Source organism: Mytilus trossulus, chromosome 5, assembly GCF_036588685.1.
Source record: "Mytilus trossulus isolate FHL-02 chromosome 5, PNRI_Mtr1.1.1.hap1, whole genome shotgun sequence".
Classification (NCBI taxonomy): domain Eukaryota; kingdom Metazoa; phylum Mollusca; class Bivalvia; order Mytilida; family Mytilidae; genus Mytilus; species Mytilus trossulus.
In genome coordinates, this window is record NC_086377.1 from 76764118 (window position 1) to 76783685 (window position 19568).

The 19568-nt window shown below is 31.6% G+C and overlaps 1 protein-coding gene across 1 annotated transcript; it reads left to right on the forward strand.

The window, feature by feature from the left end:
- The first annotated feature begins 564 nt into the window (after positions 1–564).
- LOC134719169 (uncharacterized) lies at positions 565–12905 on the forward strand. Its single transcript, XM_063582144.1, has 2 exons — positions 565–863; positions 10309–12905. Exons 1-2 carry the CDS (start codon positions 629–631, stop codon positions 10641–10643), a joined length of 570 nt encoding a protein of 189 aa, XP_063438214.1. The 5' UTR covers positions 565–628; the 3' UTR covers positions 10644–12905.
- Positions 12906–19568: the final 6663 nt, after the last annotated feature.

Genomic DNA, 19568 nt, shown 5'->3' on the forward strand with positions numbered 1-19568 from the left:
TTAGTGTGATTTTTACGGTCCCAAATACTGTTGTTTTAGTAATAATTTTTCTAGATATGACAGATATTAATCAAGTACTTCGTTAGATTATTGCTAGTTTACATAATTAGTATGTAGTAAATGAGCTATTGATTATGGTATAATATTCCTTGGACTATTATCTAGTACTAGGTGATTATGTTCAGGGTTTTACGTTCATAAGACAACGATTAACAATACATAAAATTGGAATACTTTTGTGTTTTCATTTTGTAAATATTTTACCGAGTGATTACTCGAGTACCGCTTGGTAAATCCAATGAGTACTCGATAAGTAATATTCACCGAGTTGACATCCCTAATATAAAGTGCTAAGAGGATCTTACTTGAAAAGCTCCAAGCATCTGCCCTTCATGCCCAGAGCCTCCTCGTACAAATAATTAAATGATCCATTAGACATTACACATTGCAATACAAAACAACGTCTTTAAAGGAATCTATATCCTTAACTCTAACATTGCATACAATACGTGAAACAGTCATACACTTGTGATCTTTTGAATATTGAATCTTTATTATTACAGATAAGATCAGAAATAATGCTAACAGAATCATACAGGAAATACAAATCAGCCAAATTTTAGATCATATGATTGCGTATCTGGTGATATCGGTAGACGACAGACGCCGTATTGAACAACATGCTGGACAAGATGATCAGAACAAAGCATTGCTGGATATTGTGATTGAAAGAAAAGAACCTGCTTTCAGTGTGTTTGTTGAAGGATTACGTAATTATGGATATGCAGATATCGCTGATGATTTGAAATGTGATTCACAAGAAGTGGGTCCAAGTACAACATTAGTAGCTCTTGAACACGAAGGTATGGCTAGAGGGTTAATTACAAAAAAATAATTTAGATGTATTATGAAACCATGCATATATCTATTTTCTCACATTACATTCTACCTCTCGACATCTAGTTTAAAAATGATAAGTAATGGTCATTTGTATCAGCAAACAAGTCTTTCTATCATCGAAAAATGTCAAAAGCTTTCTAATTATAACTATCTAGGGATCAACACATTGGATATCAATTAAGAAAATTCAAAAACATATATTGTAAAAGTCTGACTTGTGTCAAGTGTTTTAAAATTCAAACAAAACCATTAAGTTCAAGGTTTACCCTTATTAGCACTTGAATATTCACTGACAACACAAACATACTATTTCCAATCTCTGTATTGTTATACTCTTACTCTATACACATGTTTAAACTCTTGTGTTCTTTTTTCATTGAAACCATTAGCAATTCTCTGAAATTTAGTTGGTCGTCATTATAATTTGGTTGACTTCAATGAACTATCAGTTATAAAGATGTGTTCCATTTGTTGTTATCTCTCAATTACATTCTCCATTCGTTCCTCCTTTATTATATTTATTACAACTTATAACACGACTTTCACTAGACAAATAGCTAGTTGATAGGATTGTATTCTGTATCAAATTACATATATTCCATTTTTTGTTCAGGATTTTGTAGACTGAAATGTATCTTTCATTATTTTTTTCATGCTTAGAGAAACGGGGTATATAGTTCTAGATGCTATCAAATTCTCTATAGGGTATTACAACTTAATGTTGATACATTATTTACTGTAATTGTAGTTAGATTCATTTAGTCTTTTGTGGATAATAAATCGAAGTGGTTAAGATTCGACTGAAAAATGAATGCATCGCAATGATATTTACTACATATAGTGTTACAACTTTGTATGTTTAAATAGTCAGTTAAATTGAGCAAGAAATGCCCACTCATTTTGAATTCATAATGTCTGAGATCAAAGTTTACTAATTGGGTTTCGTCCTAGAACGCTCATCAAAGATACCGGACTTCTTTAATTCTAAATAAGTAGATAACCAATGCTAAATCAAAACAAAGGAAAGGGGTTAACCTTACTTGGATCACAGGGTTTTTGGTGGGGTTCGTGTTGCTCAGTCTTTATTGTTCTATGCAGTGTTTTCTGTACTATTAATTGTCCATTGGTCTTTTTTCTGTTTTAGGCATGTCTTTGCCAGTTTATTTTTCGAATTATGATTTTTTCTAAATTTATTTCTGTTGGTCATATTGTGTTTTGTCTTTCTTGGAATCAGTTTCGATTCTTCCTTCAAGACAACTGAAAGTGAACAGTTCAACAAACATGATAAAGGCTGTATTTGTCAAATATTCATAAATAAGTATGGTCAATCTGAAAGAAAGGTAGATGAAACCATAGGGCTAGTGTAAAATTCGAAGTAAAAAACAAGATAAGAATGACGGATTTCTATTCCCTTTTGTGTACTCTTAAATGGAAATCACTTTATTTACTTTGTGCATCCCAAGTGATTTTCTGTATTTGTCTTTATCGCGAATAATTAAACCCAAACATTTGATAGCTAGGTATGCATACGACCTACATATTTAAAAGCTTTGAGATCAAAAAAGCAAAATGTATCCAAAGGTCATATGTGTCTGGTAGATAAAGTTATAATATTTATATTGCAAATACATAAGTCAACTGTAAATTGTGTTCAGATTAGAAATAAATTAAAAAAAATTGATCCGTAATCAACCATATAGTGTTTAGCTTATCTGTATGATTAATATTTCTTACGAGAAATTAAATGGTGTAAAATGTTTGAAACATTCATGAAAATCAAAATAATGATATATGCACAATCTTTACAAAAGTCCAAAAGACCATTTTTTTTTTCTGAATTTGCATACATTTTTACTTGACATTCTCTTTTTGTCTGAAATGTTTAGCACTAATCCTTGACAATATAAGAAAATGCGGTATGACTGCCAATGATACAACTCTTCATCCAAGTCAAATTTTGTAGAAGAAAAACCATTATAGGTCAAGGTACAGTCTTTAGCAGGGAGCCTTGACTTGCACTGAAATTGAAAACGGAAATATGTTTTATAAAATAGATAATTTGGTTGTTCATCATGTTCATAGTACGAACACAGAAGTGAAAATGTATAGTCTAACCAAACTTTATCAAAGCTGATATATTTAAAAAATGGAGAGACAAGATATAATCCTTACATGCCTAAGGAAGTGAGCATTAAAAAAAATAAAAAAACATAACAAATTGTATCAATCGGTCAATTTAACACAAGGAAGATATGAGAGTATTTGCAGCTACTGAGAGCTAGTTAAAAGCCAAAAACTATTAAGAATAAAAAATCATGCAATAGATACTAAAATCAAGCAAAAAACATCTCAGGGATTTAGTATTTGGACAGTCACAGAAGACATGACTTGTGCAAAGTCTGAATTTGTCTGAAATAAGTACCTATATTCTATATAATGCTCTCGACTATCTATATCATTACTTGATTTTACTTAACCGTCAGTATTTTCATTGTTTAAAAATTTCTCAACGACTCAATATTTATCAAAGATAACAGGATTATAATTTAATACTCCAGAGGCACCTTTCGTCTACGTAAGACTCATCAGTGACGCTCAGATCAAAATAGTTATAAAGCCAAACAAGTACAAAGAGCATTGAGGACCCAAAATTCCAAAAAGTTGTGCCAAATACGGCTAAGTGAAAAGTGTCTTGATAGTCTCGACCTATTCTCGACCTTCTTTAATTTGAATCGATTATTCTTGACATGTTCTTAACATTATTAATCATGTCTGAATATGTGTCAACACATTCTTGACAGTTTCTAATATATATTGACACATTCTTGACGGTCCGGTCTCAATATGTTTCAACACTGTCTGGACAGTACACATTTTGTCAGAGAACTGGATATTGACATATAACTTGTGCTGTGTTATACTCATTTCTATTATGCTAAGTAAACAGTTTGGTACAATAATTATTTATGTACCCTGTAAACATTGAATATTATCCATGACAAATGAAATATATCTATAGTATGATTCATGTGAGTCATTTAAGGTAACACGATACCGAATGGCATATCTCCCGATTTCCGAAATTTTTGGAATACGTGTACTTTGAATCGAGTTACATCGGAATATGTAATAAAAAAAAGGGGGTCACCATTTTTGTTTTTTTGTAATTTTCATAGGAAAACGCCAATTTTGGCGACAAATTTACTTAGGTATATAGGGGAAATGCCTCTTTTTCGGCTTAGCTTTCTAGATTTTCGAATGGATGGCTATTTTCTTATATACGGAGAAAAACAAAAAACTAACATAATATCCAGGTTTGCATACTGAATCCATACACGTATAGAAAATCATATGTCACCATCCTTGTTTTTGAAATAAATGGCTTCAAAGTTGATCGATAGGCCTAGAATTTGACCAAAAACGTGTGACGTTATGGTGTACAGAATATAACGTTATTCCTTCTCAGAGAAATGGAGAAAAAAATATGTGTCGGGATCTGAATGAGTATATTTTATTTTCATTTCCCATGTCGACTGTCGTAAAGTTCCTAGTAATGCAATATAAAATTCTACTGAATCTAATGTAATTTTATTTCGGCCTGCACATGGAATTTCACTCAAATGAATTAATATTCATCTCTTCTGATTTTCACATCAAACGAGCATATATACTTGAAACTTGTGTATAAATGCATTAATCACCGGAATTTTGTACACGTATAATTCACGTAAATATTTGAAATGAAATTGTTTAAATAATAGCTTTGTTCTAAAATTTGATTAAAACCATGAAAAATACCCTCAGATTTTTGTTAAGTTGACGTGGAAATTTAATGAAACATTACACGTGAGATTCATTCGAAATACTAATTTTTAACTCCATCATATTAGACAATGGCGGTATCATCAATGCATCCCGTGATGCACAAATATAGTATTTTAAAAAATTTGATTCATTTAGCAGTTTTTAATTGCTCGGTTTGATGGATGTTTAACGTTCAGTGGCAAATAGTTCATGCATGTTCCGGACGATACAATACAATTTTGAAAACAGTTGTTTATAAAAGACACGTTTGATGCACCAGTCAAAAAAGGTTTTAACATTCTGTTATTTGTGAAAATTATGAGGAAAATAATGATCCTGATAAAATACACATTCCAAAAAAATAAAATAACAAAACTCCAAGAAAAATTCAAAACGAAAAAAATCCCTTATCAAATGACGAAATCAACAGCGGTCATATTATTGACTAGGTACATACAATACATGTAGTATAGTGTACTCTGTGTGGTGTAACTGTGTTACTTGTTTGCTCAGCAAGTCAGACAAACCTTGCAAACTGTTAACCCGAATAATTTAGTCGTTATATTCCGCTTACTACATTAAGTAAGCTCGACTACGAGGAGGGACTGAATTATTCGGGTTAGCAAACTGTATGCAAAATTATACAAATTTCAACATTCTGTCATTTGTGAAAAATCATTAACATAACAAATCTTGATTTGCATTCTTTATATAAGTAAATCAACTGCAAAAAGTTCCAGCTTGAAATTAAACCTATATCAGATGTAAGCCAGAGTCTGTTTTCTGTGTGCCTTTGTATTTTATCAAAATGTCTAATCCAGCAACCTGTCATGAAACAAAAAAAAATCCTTACGATATGCGCACCTAATATATGAGTAGTACAAGGTAACACCAGGTACATAGTTTTAAAGCTGACGCAAAACGACTGTACTAGTCCTAAAAAAATATCCGAATTAATCCTATATATACTAAGTGCGGGATTAACGGTCGAACGGACAAATGTTAAACAGTATGATGATACGTGCTCTATAAGTAATTTGGTGACAATGCATATTTTGGAATATTTTCCAAGAGACTGAAATGTTACTGTGACAGTTATACTACATACTCAAAATTTTCCAACGTTTAAAAAACTATAAATAAGAAGTGGAAAGATACTATTTCAATTAGCGTTAGTCACGATTTTCTTGATGTCTTTGGTGTTGATGTTGTTTCATTAATGTCCAGCTGTTGCTATCATATGAATTGCATATCGCATATCTCCATTTATCATTCTATCAGCAAATTTTTGTACAAATAACATGTACACATTTTTTTTTGTCCTTGCACTTTTACAAATAAAGTCTCATGTTACCCCACTTCCACAATGATCAAACGGTAACGTAGATAATTACGTTTTGTGTAACTTTTCTTCCTCGCGGTCTGCGTTTAAACTTTGTCGTTTTCTTTGAAAAAAATAGAGGCAATGATTTAGATTTTAACAACTAAAGTTCCAAGTGACAGGTGTAAATTGTAGGATTGATTGTTTTGATTATTGGTTGGTTAACGTCCAGTGGAAAATATTGCATGCATGTTCAGGACGAGAACAAGTTAATAATAAATTTAATAGGCAGGTATTGCAATAGAGACGGGCTTTCGCGATGATGGTCGGGAAAACTTTAACTGACGCTATACATGTCCTAAGTCAGGAATCTTATGTACAGTAGTTTTCGTTTGTTTAAGTAATATATACGTGTTTCTCGTTTCTCGTTTTGTTTATATAGATTAGACCGTTGGTTTTCCCGTTTGAATGGTTTTACACTAGTAATTTTGGGGCCCTTTATAGCTTGTTGTTCGGTGTGAGCCAAGGCTCCGTGTTGAAGGCCGTACTTTAACCTATAATGGTTTACTTTTTGAATTGTTATTTGGATGGAGAGTTGTCTTATTGGCACTCACACCACATCTTCCTATATCTATATATATACTTTAAATTCCGCGAGGTGAACCAACGCCTGTGAAATCGTTTTGGTAGAGTCCCTGAAGTGGATACCTTGGTATGCCGGGTTGTCAAATCATGCAAATGAATGCAATCCTTAAATAATAATTAAAATTGACAACAACACTTCAAAAGATCTGCAATTTTATTATCTATGTCTACATGTTTCGCCTGCAAGGCAGGCTTCATCAGTACTTCAGGGGCTCAATTTCTGTATAAAAATTGTCCTGATGAAGCCTGCCTTGCAGGCGAAACATGTAGACATAGATAATAAAATTGCAGATCTTTTGAAGTGTTGTTGTCAATTTTAATTATTATATATATACTTGTATACTTGTTCTAAAAACTAATTTTAAGAATAAACTTTCCGAGCCTTTTCCGACGCCTAGTTTATGAGCAATATGTCCCTCAAAGCCCTAAAAGGTAACTGTGTTAATTTTCTTTCAGTTGTTTTGTCTCCCAACTTGAACATGTACATTATTTTAAACTAAAAACTAAAAAAAACCCAACTCGAATACCCATGCAAGCGTAAAATAACACGAATATGAAATCTAAATGATCTCAAGATCTAGCTTTTTTACAGTCTCTTGCCGTTTGAATAATAAAAAGTCAGTTGTTTGCATGTAAATTTCGAGAAAAATATTATAACGGAATCAGGAAAGATGGAACCGGTCTGACTAAAGCCAGCCTCAACTACCAACTTGCGTTTGTAGACGCAAGTGAATACTCGGTGATGGCTTTACTCAGACTGTAACGGAACCTGAATTTTGTTATTTTATTTCTGCCGAATCAAGTGCCCATGTATTTCACAGCATGCGTTAACTTTCTAATGCTTCATTCCGGTGTTGCTGTCCGTCGTAAGTAGACCTGGTTTATATGATTACAAAGCTGGCACTGTATTCTAAAATATTTCCAAAACTATATCAAATGTACTCTGTACAGACTGAGACTATATATGTGTGTTATAGTAGTCTCAGGTACAGACCAACGAATTTCAAAGACTGTTTTGTTTACACATGGAACACAGGAAACTTTGAAAGTTATTCTGCTAAATAACCATTTTTTTACATTCCATACAACCAAACTATTTTCTGTATGATTTTCAACGTCTGCTTGTATAATGCTTCCCCCTGTTATATCCGTATTTTCTTCCAAATAAATTTCAATTTTGTCCGAGCGGTGTTTTTGATGACTCCATTTTAAAACGAATTGATAGTTGTAAAATCCCTCGTTTTTTTCGCACATCACCCTAAGCTTCTTTAAATTATATTTCTACTTTTAAAACAAAATTTCATGGGGATAAGGCGTGAATCTTGAATAAGGACCTATTGCAAAAATAAACCAAGATTTACTTTTAATTCATAAATTGTTGGAGAGTTGTCTCATTGGCTCTCACACCACATCTTCCTATATCTATACCAAGAATAAAAATAAAGTGATTAAACTGTGTCTGTTATGCACAAGAACATTCATTGATAAAGCGTGCAGATACTTAAATGTCAAAGAAACAAGTAAAGTAATACTTTTTAAAGATAACCGAATGAGCAGAATGGTTGCCGGAAAACGATAAAACAATCTATGTCAAATAATCGCTACGTATTGCATCAAAACTCTCGGCATGCTGCATCTAGGAAAAGTTACCGTTAAAAGTGTCACACAAACCACGCTGCATTGGCTGTGAACGTTATTCGATAACGTCAGGAACGATAACTCATGGCGTAACGTCATTCGGTATCGTGTTACCTTAACACGTATTGATGACATTTATAAATCAACATTTATAATACTATAAAATCCCACATTCGAATTGGTTATAATAAGAGTATGAAAACGTTAACAAATACTAACATTTGTATTTGTTAACATTTTCATATTCGTATTTGTATTAATAAAAATATTTACATACCTTGAAATATGCATTTGCCCAATTTCGTTTTTGTTGTAATAAGGATAACTTGAAATTACAGTATATTCTCTTAAGAAAAAAAAAAAGAAAAATGAGGTATACTGGTGATGTTTTGTAAAACTCAGAAACGTCAAGTAAGTTCAAGACACAATCCAAAATGTTCAGAATATGTCAAACCATAATGAGAAATTAAAGAATGCCGATAACCTGTTGAAAAATTTGTCAGGACTTTTTAAGACCGTATTTAGAATGTTAAGAATATGTCGAGTAAATATTATACAAATTTAATATATGTCCTCATTTGTAAAGAAAGATATAAGATATGAAGCATACGTTTTGAGAAAGTATTACTCATGTTTATCTGGACTAAAATGATCTTTTCAGACTTTTGGACGTTTTTAATGAATACAGAAACAATCAAATTTACAATTTTGAATTTATCATTATTACATTCTATGTACACATTCGATTCATTCTTGAGTCTTAAATTGTAAGACATATTTAATTGTCAATTTAAAACAAATTATAAGGGTTCACGGAACCCAGTTTTTCGCTTACTTCAATTTGCTGTTGTATGAGTTTTCACCTTGGTAAAAGAATGCACATCATAGATTTAAAAGCTAATTAAATAAAACGTTCGAAATGTATGAACAAATTATGCTAGTGAAAAAATGAATACAGTCTGTAATCAAATCTATAGATTTAGAAAAGTGTTGAAACATAAATGTATGTATTGAACACATGCTAAAGAAGATAACTTTTACATTGCTTGATGACTTATCCCTTAATTCATCAATAAAAATGTATATAGTTAGAAGATGCAGTTATAAAATTTTGTTCAAAATAATTGATGCAACTTAAACAGTAGAATATAGTACAAAAGTCGCAGGCTTATCAAAAATGGGGAAAACATTATTAAAAATGTTCCTCTAGATATTATGTTTTAATTGTAAGAAGCTTCTGTCCAAGTTTGGTAAAACTTCACGATGGTTTATAAATCTAATAAATATATTGAAAAATTTAACTGCAGACTGTATGTAATGTTTACTGAAAGAGAAACTTAATCCATTTATAAGTAATATACCAAAAACAAGGAATACATTTTTACAAAATTTCCTTCTACATACTAGCTTTTGGTCATAAACAAGCCTATGCCCAAGTGTGATACAAATCCAGGATACATTTTAGTTTAACATGTTTAAGAAAGTTATTAAAATTTGTAACCTTTAACAACAGAGTGAATTCAATTTTAACTTACAGAAAAAACTAAGTTCATTTTTAAGTAAAATACGAATAAACAAGATTTAATAAAAAGACTTCTGGATTATTATTATGATCATACACAAGCATCCGTCCAAATGTGGTAGACATCCATGATAATTTAAGACAGTATTCAAAATTTTCACCACAGAGTGAATGTGATGTTAAATGGGAGTAAAGAACCTAGTCAGTTTATAAATAAAATATGGATAGGCAGGTTTTTTTTTACAACTGAGTTGGGTAGAACTCCAGGATAGTTTAAGAAAGTTATTTTAATTTCAAACATTTTAACCACACAATGAATACTTTTGGACGCTGCCGACGACGATTCAGACGATAAAAGGTGGGTTCGTTATGTCTCGCTTTTGCTACAAAAGTTGCGGCCTCGACAAAATAACTTGTATGTCGTTCATAATAAAAGAAAAATAGCATTTTTAAAAGCAAAACTCCTTATATTTTGTAGGATTATCAGACTGGACTGTTCCGTTGTATAAAATTTGTCTGCAGAAGAATTACCTCAAGGTTATCACTGATATACAACATGAGTGCATAGTAGATCATCTAATAACGAAAGAGGTAATGTCGGTAGATGATGGGACAAAGATAGAATCTGGTAAAACCCCACAGGAAAAGAACAGGATGTTAATGGAAACGCTTTTACGTAAAAATGTACATGGATTTAGTGAATTTCTCGTAGCACTACGAAAAGACCCAGTTTATACAAATCTAGCAGATCAAATAGAAAACACAGCTGTAACAATGAAAGATATGGCAATCCTTCACAAGTGCTATAAATAAAATAAATGCAATTTCTTTTAGAAAAAAACTATACACGACAAGTTAAAGGCAGCTAGGACAAATCAATCAATAGAAGGAGGTATTGCCAATTCTCAATTATTTGGTCGCTTAAATAATCAAAGTAAAATAATCATAGTGTACTAGTGATAACATTCTTATATATTAAACGTATTTCATGTATGATTGGCATGACAAGAAAAAAACTAAAACATGCACAAATCGTCTTCACAAGTGTTCATTCTTTAAAAGATAATGTGCAAGAGTCATGACATATTTTGGCCAATGAAATAACTTCAGTGTATTTGAATAAGTCTGTATTATTGTAAAAAAAACTTGTTACGTGTACCCGATTTATAATTTGTTATGCCAGAAGTGTGCACGTGTGTTAATCAGCTGCTCTTAGAAATCAATTAACTTTAAAATGACCTTTGTATAAAGTAAATAACATTATTTAGATGTCAGGAAAATATCAACCTATGTCAATCTTAAAAGTGTTAAATTCTACCTTTTGGGTCTGAATTTTAAGTCTAATGAATAATAAAGTATACACATATGAAATAACTAATTCGGAGGCCGGATCTTGTCCTTGAGTTGTTTCTAAAAAAAATTGACAGTGGTGTGTTGTATATGGTGTTTACCAAACAACTACTTTTCAATGTTAACTTGTTAATAAAAATGTATCTTCATAAATATAAAATGCACCGATTTATTTTGTAAATATAGTTGTTGCTACATGACATGATATTCCATGAATAATGTTTTTGACATAATGCATCTCTTTTTTCAAATGAACTTATCTTTCATTTATCAGAAAACAGGATTTTAAATCCAAAAAAAAATAGTGCTAACCGTTTGCTTATATTATAGTTTTAGATATTTGAAAGTGTTTGAAATAATATCAAGTGTCAAAAAGGTTCGTAGACGCAACTCCAAGCATATGATACTAGATATGTTAGACCTGTACAAAGTCAGGCTATTCACCATGTGTTTCTTGGTATTTTACCTAAATATTATAAAATGTGTGCCTGATTTTGCCTTTTAACCTTTTTAATCGAGTGTCACTGATGATTTTGCCTTTCAACCTTTTTAATCGAGTATCAATGATGATTTTGCCTTTTAACTTTTTTAATCGAGTGTCACTGAAGATTTTGCCTTTTAACCTTTTTAATCGAGTGTCACTGATGATTTTGCCTTTTAACCTTTTTAATCGGGTGTCACTGATGAGTTTGCCTTTTAACCTTATAATCGAGTGTCACTGATGATTTTGCCTTTTAACCTTTTAATCGAGTGTCACTGATGATTTAGTCTTTTAACCTTTTTAATCGAGTATCAATGATGATTTTGCCTTTTAACTTTTCTAATCGAGGGTCACTGAAGATTTTCCCTTTTAACCTTTTTAATCGAGTGTCACTGATGATTTTGCCTTTTAACCTTTTTAATCGGGTGTCACTAATGAGTTTGCCTTTTAACCTTTTTAATCAAGTGTCACTGATGATTTTGCCTGTTAACCTTTTAATCGAGTGTCACTGATGATTTTGCCTTTCAACCTTTTTAATCGAGTATCAATGATGATTTTGCCTTTTAACTTTTTTAATCGAGTGTCACTGAAGATTTTGCCTTTTAACCTTTTTAATCGAGTGTCACTGATGATTTTGCCTTTTAACCTTTTTAATCGGGTGTCACTGATGAGTTTGCCTTTTAACCTTATAATCGAGTGTCACTGATGATTTTGCCTTTTAACCTTTTCAATCGAGTGTCACTGATGATTTTTTTTGTAAATGAAACACACAATGGCGTACACAATGATAAACCTTGAATCTTTTATGAGTTGTTTTTCTATGTTGCACGTCTGTTTTTTTATTAAAGAGAAGTCGAGTATGTAAATTCAAAATGGCATTATTCATTGGCAGTTCTACAAAATGTAATTTTTCATTTCATCACCAATATCAATAGTTGTATAGTTATTATTTTTTTTCAACTTATTCGTTTATTCATTTATCAGCTATTTTTATTGGTACTGTGGGAACATGTGAATGTTTATATATTCTATAATATTGTCAGAAAAAGGTGTTGCAACAGTTTTAATAATCCCATAATAATAATTTCATAGATAATATATTTCTTCTTGTATTCAATCATTCTAAACGTGTAAATAAAATCCTTAGCCAGATTTAGTGACTTTATACATATCTTGAAAAATTAAGATTGACAAATTTAACATGTCATGATACCATTGTGTTTTTGTTGTTTTTCATTTTGTTATTTTAGCACTATTTGTGTTTAAGTAGTGTCTTCTACTTGTTTATATCTGTATGAATTTTTGATGAGTTCTTATCATGCTTAAGTAAAAAGAAAATAAAAAAAATGTTCTTTTTCTAATTTATTGGCCAAAATATCAAAGCAACATCAACACGTTAAACTTAACAGGCCAACCTATCACAAAAAAGCAGCGAAATCGTTCATATAACTATAGAGTAAAATGTAAAATAACAAGTTCCTTATCAAATGGAAAAATCCAAAGTTCAAACACTTAAAACGAATGGAAAACAACTGTTGTATATTCTTACTTGGTACATGCATTTCCCTATGTAGAAAATGGTGATTTAAATCTGGCTTTATAGCTAGCTAAAACTCTCACTTGTATGACATACGAATAAAATTCCATTATATTGACAATAATGTGTGAACAAAACAAACAGACATAATAGGTAAAAATATCAAAAAATAGGAGTACAGCAGTCAACGATGTGTTATATTCTTATTCACCTTAAAAACAAAAGATGTCAAAAACGAAAAAAAACAAATCAATTTATTTGCAAATGATCGATTTCAGGTAATACATAGGTGAAAGATACCAAAGGCATTTTCAAACTCATGAAGTCGGAGACATAATTCATAGATGCCAACCATTACGATTTTTCCGCATTTTTCCGATTTTGTGATAAAACTACGCTATTACGAAATAAGTTGAATAGTTACGGATTCCTGGTCATCACTGTTCAACTTTGTAAATTGCGGGTTTTGATCATTGCTTTCCGGCCTGGTCCAGTATTTAGAACACGCCAATGTAGTGCTTCCGGTTTCTCAGGAGTTATTGACCTATCGTTCGGTTACTAAGTGAATTCCAAAGAGGCAAACTTGCATTTTATGAAGTAGTTTCCTCTTTTCCCTACTTCTCCTTGACAAAACGAAAATGTACGAGTAGAGGCTGTTTTCACAAAAAATGTATTTAAGGATGTACACCTCAGACTCTGAGGAGCCAAAAATTTCTAGAATTAAACTTTTTTTCTTAACCTGATTTTTGGGTTTATAAGACTGTAACAAAATAATTGGGGGAGAAAAAATCATATGGTGGTGCACTTCTTTTTTTGCTACGGCCCTTTAAAAATGCCCAATTTTGATGATATTCCCATTTTTCATTGATTTTTACCTATTTTTGGGCTATTATCGTGAAAAAAATAACAGTTCCACAATTAATCTTTTTTCATACTTTCTATAAAGATGAAGTGGACCAATCTGAATAAATTTTACTGAAAAGAATTATAGGTAGGTGTTAATATAAGAAAGTTTTATCATATTCTGTGTAAAATTTATTATGCTGTCAATTTTGTATTTTTGTGATTTTTCTCAGTTTTAAGAACAAAATTCATATTATTTCAACATTTTTGTTATAACTGATTGAAAAAATAAATATCTTAGAAATTTGAAAAGACAAAAATGATATGGGATGTACATGGTTCTTGTAAAATAATTTTTTGTACCCCTCACCCATTTTCTCAAAATTTTGGCTAAAAATACAGGATTGATTGGTCGTAAAATTTGAAAACTGGATTACTCAAAAACCATTCATTGTAAATAAACAATTTTTTCACAGAGTTATGTTTGACTATAAAATTTTAAAAAATCATTGATATTTTTCACTTGTTTCACATGTTTTGGAAATAATTCAAGAATGAGATTTCAACGAGACTGAACGAGACTGAAAAGTCAGAAGAATACATCCTTAATAGATAACATATTTATACACAATGCTCATTACCACAAAACACAGTTCACGGGTGCATTTCGGTGGCGTCACTTTAACCGTTCTAGATTTATACCCCTTTAAAAATGAAAGAATTGCTGATTTTTCGTTTCCGTTCTCCAACTTTAGTTTACCTCAACCAAATGTTATGAAACATATACACAATGCGTATTTCTACAAAACACAGATCAAGTTTGAATTTCTGTGGCGTCACTTAAACGGTTCTTATAAATGGAAGAATTGCTGAATTTTTATACGACCGTATACGGGACGTATTATGATAAACCGTTGTCCGTCTGCCCTTCTGTCGTCCGTCGTGAACATGTCATGTCGGACATTAACTCAAAAACGCTTTAACCAATTTGCATAAAACTTTGGTGAATTGTTTATATCTATTGACATGCGCTCCCTTTTGATTTTTATAAATTTTAGATTTCACGTTTCCAAGTTACGGGGTTTTATTCATAAAAAAGGGGGATTCCCCAGTTTTCTGACAATAACTCAAAAATACTTTTCGCAGTTCTCATGAAACTTTGATGAAACTTTACCTATTGATCTAAGCTCCCTTTAGAATTGTATAAATTGTATTCGTTAATAGTCTGACAACAGATTAACTAAGTACTGCGCAACAGCATAGTGTATTGCACAACTGCAAGAACTCATTTGAAAAGATAAGAAGTTAGCAATATCCTTTAATTCTACTTTCCGCTATAGGAAGTACACCACTAATGCATGGTCCCATTGCTTTCTATGTTAAATTCCTCCGTTTCAAGCAGGCACACCTCTTTTATTTTAAGTTCAAATAAAGTGGCAATCATTGCATTTCAAAGCAACACTTTATGGTGTCTTGTACTGAAAAATTCAACATACCTTACATGGCATATAAGAAAGAACTGGTTCCCGGAACTTCAGATGTACCAAAACAGGTACTTCAGATCTGACAAACTGACAAAATGTACCCTCTTTTTAAAATTTGGTGCAGTTTTTTTAATATTCAAAATTAAAAGTCCAAAAGTGTTCTACAATGATCACTAGTCCTTCAGCTTTCATTTGGTACCAAAAATACCTAAATATTCTACATATTTTGAAAGTTACACTCATGCGTAAGAACTATTTTGTGTTAAATATGTACTTCTTTCTGGTATGTGCTTTCTGGCCGGGCCTGAATTAGTGGTGTTACACCTATAACAGAACCAAACTTGCTATATTGACTTGAGCATTACTTTATTTCATTCTATGATATATTTCAAGCAAAAAAAAACATATAATGCTTTAGTCCAAATACTATTTTATTAATTTAAAGCTCAAATTGGACTGGTAGTAACATATGGGTTTTTCAAAGAAAACTGCATATGTATATTACCATTGGCCAATATATTTTTTTTATTCTCAATATCATTGTTTTATTTATTAATTTCTATTAGGAAAGCTATGTGCTTACTAATAGTCATATTTTTATCAGAGGTTCTTCATTAAATAAACATATATTAGTCCAAACTGAAGACATAAATGAGAAATGATCCCCCCTTTTTTCTTGACAATGGAAAAAGGCTTTGTTTTTGTATGAATTATAATTCTGTGGTAAAACATAGATTAATAAGAGCATTTTATATATCCCTCAGCTAGATAAGTTGCTTAACTGGTCCAAAATTGCATGTACAGTGAGATTTTAGAATTCTTATATGAGTATATACCATTTGCCTAGATTGTAAAAGGCTACCTTAAGAAAAACAAAAAAACTTGAAAAATCATGAGATTATTTTGACCAACAGTTATTTTGTTCCATAAACAAGTCATAAAATACATGTTTTATTGATTTCAATAAAAAAAAATGCAAAAATGAAAACTTGGAGTCAAGTCTTAACTGCATGCATGTTGTATGACCATAAAAGGCTAACATACTTGAGTATGCCAATTTAAGAGCTTAAATTTCCCATAAGCAGGACAGTTAACCAAAAAAAAAGATGATTAGACATGATAACTAACATCATATTTGACTTAGTTTCATTGGAATAGGTACAACTTCTAAAAATTGGATTTCTGGTGATTCTCTGTAATAGGAAGTACACCACTAATTCATGGTCCCATTGCTTTCTATGTTAAATTCCTCCGTTTCAAGCAGGCACACCTCTTTTATTTTAAGTTCAAATAAAGTGGCAATCATTGCATTTCAAAGCAACACTTTATGGCGTCTTGTACTGAAAAATTCAACATACCTTACATGGCATATAAGAAAGAACTGGTTCCCGGAACTTCAGATGTACCAAAACAGGTACTTCAGATCTGACAAACTGACAAAATGTACCCTCTTTTTAAAATTTGGTGCAGTTTTTTTAATATTCAAAATTAAAAGTCCAAAAGTGTTCTACAATGATCACTAGTCCTTCAGCTTTCATTTGGTACCAAAAATACCTAAATATTCTACATATTTTGAAAGTTACACTCATGCGTAAGAACTATTTTGTGTTAAATATGTACTTCTTTCTGGTATGTGCTTTCTGGCCGGGCCTGAATTAGTGGTGTTACACCTATAACAGAACCAAACTTGCTATATTGACTTGAGCATTACTTTATTTCATTCTATGATATATTTCAAGCAAAAAAAAACATATAATGCTTTAGTCCAAATACTATTTTATTAATTTAAAGCTCAAATTGGACTGGTAGTAACATATGGGTTTTTCAAAGAAAACTGCATATGTATATTACCATTGGCCAATATATTTTTTTTATTCTCAATATCATTGTTTTATTTATTAATTTCTATTAGGAAAGCTATGTGCTTACTAATAGTCATATTTTTATCAGAGGTTCTTCATTAAATAAACATATATTAGTCCAAACTGAAGACATAAATGAGAAATGATCCCCCCTTTTTTCTTGACAATGGAAAAAGGCTTTGTTTTTGTATGAATTATAATTCTGTGGTAAAACATAGATTAATAAGAGCATTTTATATATCCCTCAGCTAGATAAGTTGCTTAACTGGTCCAAAATTGCATGTACAGTGAGATTTTAGAATTCTTATATGAGTATATACCATTTGCCTAGATTGTAAAAGGCTACCTTAAGAAAAACAAAAAAACTTGAAAAATCATGAGATTATTTTGACCAACAGTTATTTTGTTCCATAAACAAGTCATAAAATACATGTTTTATTGATTTCAATAAAAAAAAATGCAAAAATGAAAACTTGGAGTCAAGTCTTAACTGCATGCATGTTGTATGACCATAAAAGGCTAACATACTTGAGTATGCCAATTTAAGAGCTTAAATTTCCCATAAGCAGGACAGTTAACCAAAAAAAAAGATGATTAGACATGATAACTAACATCATATTTGACTTAGTTTCATTGGAATAGGTACAACTTCTAAAAATTGGATTTCTGGTGATTCTCTGTAATAGGAAGTACACCACTAATTCATGGTCCCATTGCTTTCTATGTTAAATTCCTCCGTTTCAAGCAGGCACACCTCTTTTATTTTAAGTTCAAATAAAGTGGCAATCATTGCATTTCAAAGCAACACTTTATGGCGTCTTGTACTGAAAAATTCAACATACCTTACATGGCATATAAGAAAGAACTGGTTCCCGGAACTTCAGATGTACCAAAACAGGTACTTCAGATCTGACAAACTGACAAAATGTACCCTCTTTTTAAAATTTGGTGCAGTTTTTTTAATATTCAAAATTAAAAGTCCAAAAGTGTTCTACAATGATCACTAGTCCTTCAGCTTTCATTTGGTACCAAAAATACCTAAATATTCTACATATTTTGAAAGTTACACTCATGCGTAAGAACTATTTTGTGTTAAATATGTACTACTTTCTGGTATGTGCTTTCTGGCCGGGCCTGAATTAGTGGTGTTACACCTATATAGATGATGTTCTTTCACTAAATAATTCAAAATCTGGTGACTATGTGGAACGCATCAATCCCATTGGACCTAGAGATAAAGGATGCTACAGATACAGTTAAGTCGACTTCATATCTTGACTTTTATCTAGAAATTGACAATGAGGGTCGATTGAAAACAAAACTTTACGACAAAAGAGATGATTTCAGCTTTCCAATTGTGAACTTTCAATTTCTAAGTAGCAACATTCCAGCAGCACCTGCATACGGGGTATATATCTCCCAATTCATACGATATTTCCGTGCTTGCATTTCCTATCATGATTTTCTTGATAGAGGGTTGCTGCTCACAAGGAAGCTATTAAACCAAGAGTTGCAAATGGTGAAGTTAAAATCATCCCTTCGTAAATTTTACGGACGCCATCACGAGTTTGTTTACCGTTATGGAATAACCGTTTCACAAATGATATCGGATGTGTTCCTTACGTCGTTACTACAATCCCCTTCCCTTTTATGAATGTGACCTACCGAATTAGACTATTTACCGGATTTGTTTTCACATAATCAACACGACGGGTGCCACATGTAGAGCAGGATCTGCTTACCCTTCCGGAGCACCTGAGATCACCCCTAGTTTTTGATGGGGTTCGTGTTGTTTATTCTTTAGTTTTCTATATTATGTCATGTGTACTATTGTTTGTCTTTTTGTCTTTTTCATTTTTAGCCATGGCGTTGTCAGTTTGTTTTAGATTTGTGAGTTTGACTGTCCCTTTGGTATCTTTCGTCCCTCTTTTTATTGAATATAAATTCCAGTCATACATGTATAACCATTTTCAAGTTCTTTCACTAAATTTATTCAGAAACCTATACTATGTCAAATATTTAATTACAATTAAAATTCAGACCTGTATCAAGCTTGAATATTGTGTCCTTTTTTGCCCCAACTGTTCAAGGTTGTACCTCTGCGGGCGTATCCAGCTGCGCTCAGCGAAGCAGTTCACTCGTTTCTGTTCTCTTAATTTTAGTTTGCTTCAACCAAATGTT

Bases quoted from the DNA above. Each gene is read 5' to 3' on its own strand.
- LOC134719169 (XM_063582144.1), top strand. From the start codon at position 629: ATGATTGCGTATCTGGTGATATCGGTAGACGACAGACGCCGTATTGAA. The intron at 864-10,308 runs GTATGGCTAGAG...TATATTTTGTAG, and splicing joins AGTAGCTCTTGAACACGAAG to GATTATCAGACTGGACTGTT.